Raw genomic sequence first — 12,669 nt, 5'->3', positions numbered from 1 at the left:
ACGCCGGTGTTCTAATGGGAACCGGTGTTTCGACGTAGCTGGACCGTTGGTTACCCGTAATACTATAGCTACAACCGTTATAACACTAGTTATACCACCCCGCATAAATTCAGTATTATTATAAATAAGTAATTTATTTCACACTCCTTAAAGTGTAGCACAATTAGAATCATAAATACGATGCCACTTAACAGTTATATAATGTTAATTTTAAAGGTCGTTTTACTTAAAAATTGTTTATCTGTTTTTATTTATGAAACAAAACCCGCTTGATCATAAAACTTTTTGATCATGTCGATGAGTTTTTTTTATATTGAGTATGTATGGGGCTTAAGAAGCAGCGTGGTGAAGGCGTTGTTCCACTGTTCGCATCTTAAACATTGTCAGCTGTCATAAAAAGATTATTATTAAAATTCTAATAAATTAAATTTTACAGAATTCATAAGCAAAACTTTTAAATTAAAATTGGCTGTAATACTAAATCTAGATGAAAATAAAATATTAGTACGCCTATGACTCAAGAGTTTGGTTTGGTTTGGTGGCGACACGTGCGAAGAGATATGCATGGCTTCCACATTTCGAGAGGCGGGGTGAGACCAATCAGCTAAGACAAATCAAGTGGTGGGAAAGAATATGGCCGTAGATGCCAGGTCTAGGAAATATTCCCTAACATTAAGGTTTCTATCCAGGAAATACATTTTTAGAAAGCGTATTTTTGGACACAATTTAGTGTGTGTATTTAATTTGTTTTCTCAAACTTGGCATTTCTAAAAGTATCATCAGATAAACATTTTAAAAGAATATTTTTTGTTGGTAGATTGACCGTGCCAACCAGGCTTCAGGAAATTTTCAAAACTTCATCTGGCAACACTGACAGTATCCAAGTCCTAGAACGGTAGACAAGAAGTGTCTAGTCCTAGCCGTCAACTATTAAGCTTGACCAATCAGGTTGGTTAGCGTGGTGATTTGGAGTGTGTTAATTCATTTGTGTTTGTCAAAAACTCTAACGTGATTGGTCGGGCTTAACAGTTGCCTGCTAGGGCTAGACACAAGTCGGTAGACATACTTTGACACATTTATCAAATCAGTCGGATTTTGAAAGGGGTTGGGTGTACATCATTCTACAATATATTTACGATTTTGAAGGTTATCCATACATCTCGAGACGTTTAATCTTTTAACAATAAAAATAATTAAACGTCCGGTTGTATCTATACTGCTCATGTTTTTGTTGCTGTTTCAGCATAAGTTAAAACAAGCATTAAAAAAATGACTAAAAATCAACTTTAAAAAAGGACAATTAGCAAAATAATTATAAAAAATTAAATCAAAGGTTCAAAAATACCTCCCTGTTGTGCTTCGCAATAGCCAAGACGGTTATAAAACTCTGACCTAACTTTAGCTAACATAACAGCGGGGATATTTTCTAACGACTGAACGATTTTTAATCGCAGCTCGTCAATATTCATGGGTCGTTCATGGTTATGGCCATAAATGGAGTTTTTTACATATCCCCACAGAAAGAAGTCATTGGGCGACAAATCAGGAGAACGTGGTGGCCAATTAATTGTGCCTTGTGTGGAAATTAGCCGATTGGGAAATGTGGTTTGAAGGAACAGATTTACGTTCCGCGCGTTATGCGCAGGACAGCCATCCTGCTGAAACCACACTTCCTCAAAATTGATTGGCAAATTTCGAACTGCTGGTACAATTTGGTTTTGTAGCATATCCAAATATTTGGCAGCTGTTAACATACCATCATTAAAAAAAGCCCAATGATATGATTTTGCAGCATGCCAGCCCAAACATTTAATTTTTGTGGATATTGTGTCCGCAGTGCCATACTAAGGTGCTTATTTTCTCGATACCAATAACGTACTATCGAAGGATTGTGGTAGCCATGAGGGAAACGAGCTTTCATTTCATTCGGTATCGATGATAGCCTGCATCTTCGGATTTTGTGGTCGGTGTCTTTGTTTAATCGGTTCCTTGTCAATCAAGTGAATTTCATGGTTTACCAGTGGGGTTGTACCATGAATATTCTCAAAACCAGGTAAGTGTTGTTCCAGGAAAATCTGGAGTTTATCCTGTTCGTCCTGCGTCAAATTTGGAGTCTCCGTGCTCGCTGAAATGGGACATAAAGTCGTAGCAACCTCTTCAGTCACTCTTCGGCCATTTAAGCTGACTTGACGGGTCTGTAAATCCAAATTAAAATGGTGTCGCTGCAGAATATCCATTCCAATCACCACTTCGGGTACAAGACTAGAATATGGAACACTTCGGTTCAAGGACTGGTTTCCTATCTGAAATTTTATTCTAAAGGCTTCTGAAATGGCTTCATTAGTTCCATTAGCAAGCGTCGCTCCTTTTAGAGTAGGCTTGACTGATATGGCCTTAGAATTTCGGCAAGCTTGGGCCAATTTGGTTCCTATGAAAGAATATGCCGCCCCCGTATCCAGGAGGGCTAAGTATTCGACATTTCTGTGTCGTATCTTGATCGTAGGACGGTTGTCGGTTCGGATAACAGGCTGGATATCATCAATAAGGGCGGTCGGAAGGCGCTGCACTGGCTTGAGTGTGCAGCGCCGCTCTAGTTTTCCGGACGACCACACGGACAGTCTCTGGACAGTACGCCTTTCGTCTTACATCTCGAGCAAAAGAGCTGTGCTTTCTGTGTACAGTTATTGCGATAGTGTCCTGTCTGTCCGCATCTCCAACAGATGGCTTCTGAAGTCTGTTTTGTGGCCTGTGAATATCCCGGATTCCGGGTCGGAGTGGGCCTGTGATTTGGTCCATTTTGCGGCGGTGGTCGGTTCTGATTAACCCTCGTACGGCTTTCAGTGCCTGTATACTCATTGTCTGATATGACTTGCCGAGGACGGGTTTCAACAGGACCAGCTTCAAGTGTTGTACTACTCCGATTCGGTCGCTGAAGTTCCTGACTAAGTAATTCGAATTCCTTCGTTATTTTTGAGAATGAGGAGATGTCCTGGAAATCTCCTCGCCGGACATATTGCCGGAATTCAGGTAGCAAATTTCTGTACAGCCACTGTAGTTCTTGATTCGGAGATATATTGCCATGTCTGCGGATCAGCGTTTGAAGATCAGTGATGTATGCCGTGACAGACTCGTTATGTCTTTGCACTCGCCGACTTATCGTTGCCTCTAGGTCCACCTCATAATTCACTGGATAATAAAAAATTTTAAACTCTTTAGTGAATTCTTCCCAGGTCCGGTAATTTACTCGATTATTGCGGTAACAAAGTGCCGCTTCTCCCTGTAAAACTTCTGGCAAGTGTGGCAACAAGCGATCCGGATATATATTCTGTGCGATACAAACTTCTTCCAGTCTTTCCAAGAATGTTACAGGGTCCGAGCGACCATTAAATGTCACCCCCCATTTGTAAACTTGTATAGGATTAGTATTAATTCTATTCGACATACCTGGATTTATTGACAGCGGGACAGGCTGCGAAGTGGACGCATAAACCACCGGAGAAGACACCACACGTCCAGCACTACATCCACTCGAGGTTGCTGTCACTGTAGTTGTCACTGTTGTGGTGGTCAACGTGGCTGTAGAGCTCACTATCGGTACAACAGCACTATTTCCAGGAAATCCAAAAGGCTTTGTGACAGGCTGAGGACTCACCTGTCCTTCTCTAATGAATCTCACTATTCTTCTTCGCATCTCCTCAACAGTTCCGGTACAATCCAATCCGAAACGCAGCAGTTGTGCAGCTCGTTCAGACTTCTTCAAGGAATAAATCCATCCTGTCCTGGAATCAGATTCAGCGCTCGTGCCAGACGGCGCTAGATTCGAACCTGTATGCGACAGCGACGGTACGTCGTCGCTACCTTCCACGGAAGCACCGATCGACAAAAAATCTTCTTCAGTTTCCATATCGCTCTAGTTTTCACTAGTCTTTAACTCGGAGGCACTGAGGCTTTACTGTCTCTAGAGGTACTTATTCTTAACGTTGTTATTTTCTTTTCACCTCCCCTCACACTGTTTCAATAGCTTTCCTGCTTTTACTAGCTTTACCCGGTTTTCCTGGTATTTTTGACGGTTTAATTTTCAAAACAATCAAGTCCCTGCTCGGGCGCCAATTTTGTAAGAGTCCCAATTTATTTTTCTTTGATTCAGTGAAAAATAAATAGCCTTACTGGCGTACAGTAGGAAATTTAAATCTCTTGGGCGCCACCTCTGTTATTTATAGTGGAAGAGGACCACGTTTCGCCAATACGGGTAGCTTTTATACAGTGGAGATACCAGGGAGTGTTGAAATGAAAAGTCAACTATAACATAACATTAAGGCTTTATTTAATTAATTAACTATATGCTAAATACTCCAGGAAGTTTCACGACTTTAAATTGTAATGAAAGTGAAAGAAAATTTATAATTAAAGACTCGTAAAATAAAATTTACAACAACAATCGAGCACCTCTGAGTTTTGACCTTATAATCTCGATATGCAACTCACTGTCCGACTCAATCACGTGAATCCAAAACGCGTTTTCGACATGACGTTCTAGTAAATAAAACGACGCGAGTTTCTAACCGGCGTCTAACTTAACGGCGTCCTAGCAAACACAGACATGTACGTACCGGAGCGATATACTCTTTTATAACCCGACTTTCTACACGTCGGCGACGTCGTTACAGGCGTCCCGGGATACACAAACGCGAGTTTCTGGATCGATCGCAAAAAATTTCGGCGTCCTGTGGGATAAACACACACACGAGTCCCGGATTGATCGCGAATCTAACCGCGTCCTGTGGGATAAACACACACGCGTCCTGGATCGATTGTAAAAGAAACGGCGTCCTGTAGGATAAGTGCACACACTAACGATAAGTGCACACACTAACGGCGTCCTGTGGGATAGATACGCACGCGAGCCCTGGATCGTTCGCAGTAGAACGAGACGGCGTCCTGTGGGATATATACGCACGCGAGCCCTGGATCGTTCGCAGTAGAACGAGACGGCGTCCTGTGGGATAGATACGCACGCGAGCCCTGGATCGTTCGCAGTAGAACGAAACGGCGTCTCGGTTAGTCGTCTGGATAAGCACAGTCCACACCGCCCGGTCAGGACCACCACGGGATGTCGGCGAGATCCCACGGCGCTCCTGATGAGAATACGGGAACTACAGAACCAGTCTCGGGGTGGACGAGATCCTGCCTTAGCTCCAAGGATATTCGCGCCCGTATATTTGTTGTACTACCTTAACCGCTATCTGTCTCCCTTTTAACCAAAAGAAATCGGTCTTCGCGTCCACGGGATCCGGACAAAATGCCTCAACCTTGCATGTATTTTTACTTCTATAGTAGGACAGTTGACACCTTGAGCGGATACAAGTCTGGTTAAATTTTACGTACGCGCGTTTCGGACCAAGATGCCTCTACCTTGCACGTATTTTTACTTCTACAGTAGGACACGAGACACCTGGAGCGAATTTAACTATCTCTATCTCCCTTATTCTATAACGCGTTTAGGCAGTAAAACAAACCGTATTAACAATAAAAAGAAAACGACCTACTCTCGATCACTTTGGCGGCTGGACTTACCTTCTACAGAGCGGCAACGGCGGCTGGCAGCAGGGTACTTGGCAGGGCACTCCGGACTCGAACTTCACAGTTCACGTGCGACCACACAACTGCCTCTGTAGCAGTGTGGCCAGATTTCTCACGGCGTAGTCGCCACGCAGACTCCAATTTATCGCCCAAAATCGCCACTTTAAGGCGATTTCGAGCAATTTACCGTTTGGTTATGGTTGACAGATAAACATGCTTTAAACGTCAATAGTCAACCGATCGGTAGCTAAATGACATTTAAAGCATTGTTTATCTGTCAACCATAACCAGCGGTGGTTCGCTCGGCTTTAGTTTACATCCTAACCAATAGATGGTATAAGAAAAAAAACAATCGGTTATCTTAAATCATTCTTTATTGCTTAGCTATACTTATATGTACCGCTTTACAAAAGCTGTTCACAAAATGTTAATACATCATCAATATCGTCATCATCAGTAGAATCTTGAACATTTTCTGATAGTTTTAAGGGAGTAGTTTTATTATTATTATACATCACCTGAGAATTAAATTTAGAAAACATATCTGTCGTGGGTTCAAAAGATTTGCAACATATTTGCCTAACATAAAAATAATAACGAATTACCATTATCGAATTTAATAAATTTAGCATCATTTGATTTCTGATTTTACATTTGACCAGATTCATTATTGAGAATGTTCTTCCACAACAGCATTGAGGACGGCAAACTGAGAAATGTAAACGCCAATAAAGAAAGATCTTTAAACATTAATTCGCCTGCTGCGTTTTTTTGCGTCACAACTTTTTTCCAAAAGTTACCGCGTCGTCTGGGATGTTTCCGTTAAATATTTCCGCCCAGTTAATATTTAGTATATTTCGGTACTGTGCCTCTAGGTCAGTCAAGGTTCCTGGATTTGCATACATTAAAGGTAGCTCTCCAAATTTTTTTTCGTTTTTGGTTTAAAATCAGACCTGGACTAAAGTTTCGTATTTGTAAAAAATACATCTAAATGATTAGGCATTCTATTTATTAATTGTGTTAAAAGATCTTTGATAAATTGAAAACATTTTTTCTTTATACCTATTATTTCTTCAGAATTTAGTTGGGCTGCATCTATTTCTTGCTCAAAATAATAACCAAGATCACAAGAGTCTAGGTCTAAAAAATTTTGATCGTATTTCATTGCATTACTTAAAAGCTCCAGATTCTTATCAAGATGAATAATTATCAGTGGCTTAATAATTTGTCCTGCTAATGACCATATTGTTGTAATTACGTCCTCAAATGCTTTATAGAAATCCACATTTGCACTTTGAAAATATAAATTAAGATAGTATATCTGCTTTAATATTGGACATAAAAAGTTAAATAAACCTTGTTAGTTTTATTTTTATAAGCATTACTCAATAATTGTGCACTGTGACATCTTTCTTTATTAGCGTTTATTGTAAAAAATGTTTCTAGTTCTAAATATTGGGCTAAAATTTTCTCCACTGCTCGGTATCTCGACAACCAACGTGTACCAGATAATTTTGTCATCTTAGTAAATTTGCTATCATTGTTTATTAAACTAAATATTTCTTTTATATTTACTTTGTCTTAGAGTGCTATTTTGAAACCAATTATAAGTTTCTTTAAGTAAGAAATCAATTTCATCAGCAAATATTTCCGAGGCCTTTGAAGCACAGAGATGTAGGCTATGACATATACATTTTACAAGTACTAAATTATTTAGCTCAAATTTAGTTTTTTAAAAGGGTAAAAAGAGAATGATTTTTTCCGCATAAATTAGATCCCCATCTGTACCTAGTCCTATCAGATTTTTTAGAGGCAATTTAATTGATTCAAAAATTCACATACTTTTTCAAACAAAACCTGAGCAGTAGCTTCAACTACACTAATAAATGATAAAAATTGTGTAACAACATCATTTCTTTTTTGAGAATAATACTTTATCATTATGGCTAATAATTTGTTGGTGGACACATCCGTCGACTCATCTAAAATAATAGAAAATGGAGAAGTACCTACGTCTTCCAACTAATTCATTCAGTAAGGATGGAGCTATCACATTCTTGATTATGGCTGAACATTTTGTCCACCTGTGAAGATGTAACTCGTGGTGGTTGAGATCGAAACGATGTTGTCTCGTTCGTTATCATTAAAGCTGTTAATGATGTGTCTGTCAGGTGGTCGACACTTCGAATAGTTGTGTGAGTAGCTACGTAACAAGCCAATATTATTTCTTTTTTTTTTAATGGAATTATTTGCTACAGATATACCTAAAAGTAAAAATTAATGTAATGTAACTTAAAAAAATAAAAAAACATACACTGCAGAAAGTTATTAACATACCAAAACTTGGAAGGGGTAATTGACGTTTATCCACCTTACAGGCTTGCTGTTTGTGTTTAGAGGTATTTGCATGCTTTTCTAGATCAGATTTGTGGGACCTCAATCCAGTTTCACACACTTTGCAATAGCTGGAAACATCTGAATTGGGGTTGGGATTAGATGTGAGCCAAGCTACAATAACAACAATTTTCTATTTCTACCAACCATAACCAAACCAACCAGTAATCAACGCGCCAATAACCAATAATAATTAAAACAACCGTCCCATGTCCCATGGGGGGTAACATCATGTCTACTTTCTAAATAGCAAGATAACACCAAAATGCAATAAGTAAGGTTAGAAAATAAAATTTTAAATTACGTTTCCATAAAACCCTGCTTAAACATGAATAAAAATGTTATAAGTTATGTTATGTAGGTAATAATACAAATCCATGATATTCTACCAAAGTCTAACCCAAACGACCACAGAAACAGGATATGGGTTTTACTTTACGGGAAATGTTGTTTTTACTTGGTACTTACCTTTAAACAAGGCTTCACGTTCCCATTCCTTCTTGTGTTTTTTTCATATTTCGCCCATTTACCCATAGTCTAAATGCGACAGGCGACACAAATGCAAATATATTATAGTATAAATCACAGGTATAAATCTCTGGTATAAATAAGATTAACAGAACACGGAACGCCTAAAGTCCCTAGATATATAAAGTACCGCAATTGGTTTGTTCAATGTTATTGGCGCCAAAATGGCGGATTTTTGGGGTATTTCTGGAAAAACTGTAGTGGTAGGACGGTTTAAATGTCACATTTGTCTGAATTTGTCATGTCAAATGTTGAGAGGCTATCAATTTCAGGATAAAAATATTTATCCACATATTTTAAAATAATTATAAAGCCACTAAAATGCTACAAATTTATTAGTTAATAATGTATAGGCGTCGATATCTTTAGTGAAGAAATGTGTATTACACGAAAAATTTGATGTGTTTTCTAACATCGTCGATATTCAATATACGTTAGGTAGTGGATTGAATTTATTTATGCTCCAGTGAATATTTTTAACAATCTTATTTGTAGTATAACCTATTGGTACATAAACTTCATTATAGAACAAGACAAGACCTTAATAGATCTGAGAAGGTCGCAGTGGGTCAGGCCGAGATCCACCTCTAGAAAGCTAATCTAGAACAAGACAAAGACCTTACTTGCAAACTACCATACATATCTTTTTAAAAAGGATGCTAAGTGTAAGTGAAATCTCTACGTAATCATTCCCTAAAATGTTTAGTGTAGTTTAGTTTTCAACATTTTGCAGTAAGAAGTTTAGATAAATCTACAATATATTATCATCAGACCAAAGGAAGGATAATTATTTAAAAAGAATATGTTATGTTATGATACATATATAGATTTGGATGATATCGCTTCAGGTGTTTTTTTACCAACTAACAAGGTCTAACACGGATATTAATCAAAACAATGAAAAAGCTCAAATAAATTTGATCCTAACAAGAATGTTGTTTATGCATATGCTGACTATATAGTTATTTTCATGGACTTAAATAGATTAGTTTTTATGTATTTATTGATAGTAATTAATATTTTTGGTTCATATTGTAATTACTAATAAAAAAGTAAACAATATAATATAAGCATGTAAAGTTATATTTAAAAATTTGGTCTTATACTTGTCAGTTACAAATATAAAATGTGATTCAATGTTATTTCAATGTTAAATTTATAGCAGTATAATTTTTGTATAATAATGATACTTAAACATTATGACACTTGTTTTAAAAATATAACATTAAATTGCAGAGCAAAATATATTTTAATTGTATTATGTGGTATTAACTTGCTTTTATTCAACTAATAATAAATTTGTTGTATAAAAATCACTCCATAACATACAAACCTTAATTATACAGCATACATAAAGAGCTCCTATGCGTTTCAAGCTTCTTTCTAAGTTATTTTTAAATTAAGTGCACAATTACATACCTAAAATGCCAAAACTACCTGAAGTAATACCAATTAAAACAACCTTTCTATCAATATATTAATATATTTCAAAAATAGCAGGTATGTATCATATCAATTTAATTATTACATTTATTTGTTTCAACCATGGTTCAAAATTTTCTCGTATAAAAGCCGGCCTTCAAATTTAAGTTTGTAGCTTATTCATAGTTCCAAAGACTTTCGTTAAATCATGCTTATTTGTCAAAACTAACTACAGCATAACTGGTATAATAGGGAAAGTTTACTTATGGTATAGGTATCCCGTTCTCATCAACAAACAAAGTTTTTCCAATTGTTTCGACTGAATTAAGTACTAAAATTCTAAATGTTATTCCAACTTTATTTCTTCTTACCTATTAACTTACTTCTGTTGGCGTACTTTGCGCTAAAAGGTAACATAAAATAAATGCTAATACAAATGAAAAACACTTGTACGGAAACCATTCGTTTATAACCTCTTAACATATATAGGCCTAAAAAATTAAATTTATGAAATTGAATATTAATATACCACCTGATATTACGTTAAAATGAAGGTAAACTGTAGATAATAAACGTAATTCTATTACAATTAATAAATATTTTATTTTACGGCTTGCCTGTCAATGTTGGTCGGCCATATTGGCGCCGGACCGACCAGCTGCTTAAAAAGCCGAAACAGCGAAATGTTGGCCTCCTTTTTAAATTTGCCGCTAGTTTTGGCGCCAATATGGCGGTAATTGCGGTACTTTAATATCTAGGGACTTTAGGGAACGCCCTGAACGCAGCGCCAGTTTAGTGTCAGAACAGGGTGCGGAGAAACCAGAGATATTGGGAGAAACTAAACTTCTTCTTCTTTTGAGTTGTAATGGCCTATTAATATACACTTTACGATATTACGATTCGGACAGATAATGATCAGCCGACATTTTTGATTTCGCTTAGTCGCACAATTGATTTTGGAAATCGCCCAATTTGCGACTTGCGATTTTTGCTAAAAAATGGTCGCCAAATTTTGAAAAAAGTAGCCCAAATTGCGACAAATCGCCCAATCTGGCCACACTGCTCTGTAGTGCCAGTGCGGCCGAGGTACTCGACTACGTTCCCCTCCACTCAACCTGCACTGGTAGGGAGAGCGGCGCAAACGTCTCGGTTTCTCGCACCGAACCACGGCGACCAAAACCGATCAAAACTCTCTTACAAAATGGCAATTAAATATTTAACTTATTTAATTCAACAATAGAAACACTAATGAAGTTCATTACAATAATGAGTTAACAATAAAATACACTGCCTGTCATTATTACAAGAGAATCAAGTCTCTATTATTCTAGTATAATATTAATATAATATACAGGGTGGCCCAGAAATTTTATGAACTTCATTACAATATCAAAATTAAATCCCATTGTTGTACAGGGATGTTTTGATGTTTCAAAGAATCTACATTCTGTCTAACACGCACAATAAATTCTCGAAGAGTATGAGCGGTGACCTTTGTTAAAGTGGGGATCTCAACTAAATTTTTAATATGAGCGAATATTATAGAGAGTTGATTATCATATCTTTGTCTAAGTGTCAATAGCAACTACCAAATTATCGCTTGTTAACTGCAGTGTTTCTACTAATTGTAGAGGCTCACCCTTAAGATACGTTCTTAAATAAATTAATCTCTGAACATCAGTTAAAGTTTCATTGTCTAGTATAAGAGTTTTGAACAATTCGTAAAAAGCATTCCATTTAGTTATGTCCCCGTTAAATTCTGGAATATTTAATTGGGGTAAATTCACGTTTGGATTTCTAGGATGTATCATAAGAGAAGTTGGTTGGCTATGTTGGCCTTGACCTTTCGGAGAGAGTTCTAAAATTTTTCGTTTTAACTTAGCTAAACATGAGAAATATTTGTCTTCCGTGAGATCTACATCTTTTTTGGATGGATCTATTTCCTCTATATCTAACTCTATCAATTCATATGATTCATTATATAGTCTATGAAGCCTTTACTGCCAAGTCAAAATAATCAAAGTCAATAATTGTTTGTTACCAGTTCCTAGTTGCTATTGTTTTTCTGGCACCTTTCACAACACGTCACTCACAATACTGAAGAACACTCAGAAGACTTACTAACTAAACTTAGAAGAGTTACTAACTAAACAAGAAGGTACTTATTGTTGTTAACTAAATAAGGGGGAGAGCAAATATTTCTCTGTTTAACTACTAGAGAGAAAAACTATGCGGAGACAATGCGATAGAGTGAAAGAGAAGAGAGAGAGAGAGCCGCGTCTTTAGCGCGAACTTAATTATCTAAAAATTATTGCGTGGCAACTTAGGCCGATGTTCAGAGGGGACTGTGTCTTTGTCGCCCTTAAGCCCCTAGAAAGTTGACCCAAAAAGGGCATTTTTTACGACCCGACAATTTTTGTAGTTCTTTGAAACAGATGGCCCCAAATAGACAGTACTAAAACATTTGCTGTTCAAATCGATTTTGAACACCAGCGGTAATGGATAATTGTCTCTTTCTGTCACGGAGTTCAGTTTTCTGTAGTCTACACAGAATCTGTACTTTTCTGTATTCTTCTTCTTCACCAAGACTACATGTGACGCCCAAGGACTTTGACTAGGTTCGATAATGCCTTGTCTCAACATCTCGTCAATTTCCTTGTCAATGTACTGCTGAATGACTGGTGAAACTCTATAATATCTCTGTCGTATCGGTGGTGCGTTCGAAACTATCTTCTGTTCTACAGC

At 37.2% G+C, this 12,669-nt stretch overlaps 1 protein-coding gene and 1 long non-coding RNA gene across 2 annotated transcripts; both read right to left on the bottom strand.

Moving 5' to 3' along the window:
* Positions 1-1,322: 1,322 nt before the first annotated feature.
* LOC115877192 lies at positions 1,323-1,754 on the bottom strand. Its single transcript, XM_030893352.1, has one exon. The coding sequence runs from the start codon at positions 1,752-1,754 to the stop codon at positions 1,323-1,325; it is 432 nt and encodes a 143-aa protein (XP_030749212.1).
* Positions 1,755-9,745: 7,991 nt separating this feature from the next.
* Positions 9,746-10,686, bottom strand: LOC115877229. Its single transcript, XR_004049306.1, has 3 exons — positions 10,467-10,686; positions 10,308-10,415; positions 9,746-10,255 (listed from the first exon to the last, which is right to left on the bottom strand). It is a non-coding gene; the product is annotated as an uncharacterized LOC115877229 (long non-coding RNA).
* Positions 10,687-12,669: the final 1,983 nt, after the last annotated feature.

The sequence above is a fragment of the Sitophilus oryzae genome, unplaced genomic scaffold (assembly GCF_002938485.1).
Source record: "Sitophilus oryzae breed Bouriz unplaced genomic scaffold, Soryzae_2.0 scaffold_1442_pilon_pilon, whole genome shotgun sequence".
Lineage (NCBI taxonomy): Eukaryota > Metazoa > Arthropoda > Insecta > Coleoptera > Curculionidae > Sitophilus > Sitophilus oryzae.
Note: the sequence above shows the minus strand (reverse complement) of the source record. Positions and strands in the feature narration are given on the sequence as shown.

Bases quoted from the DNA above. Each gene is read 5' to 3' on its own strand.
- LOC115877192 (XM_030893352.1), bottom strand. From the start codon at position 1,754: ATGTTAACAGCTGCCAAATATTTGGATATGCTACAAAACCAAATTGTA.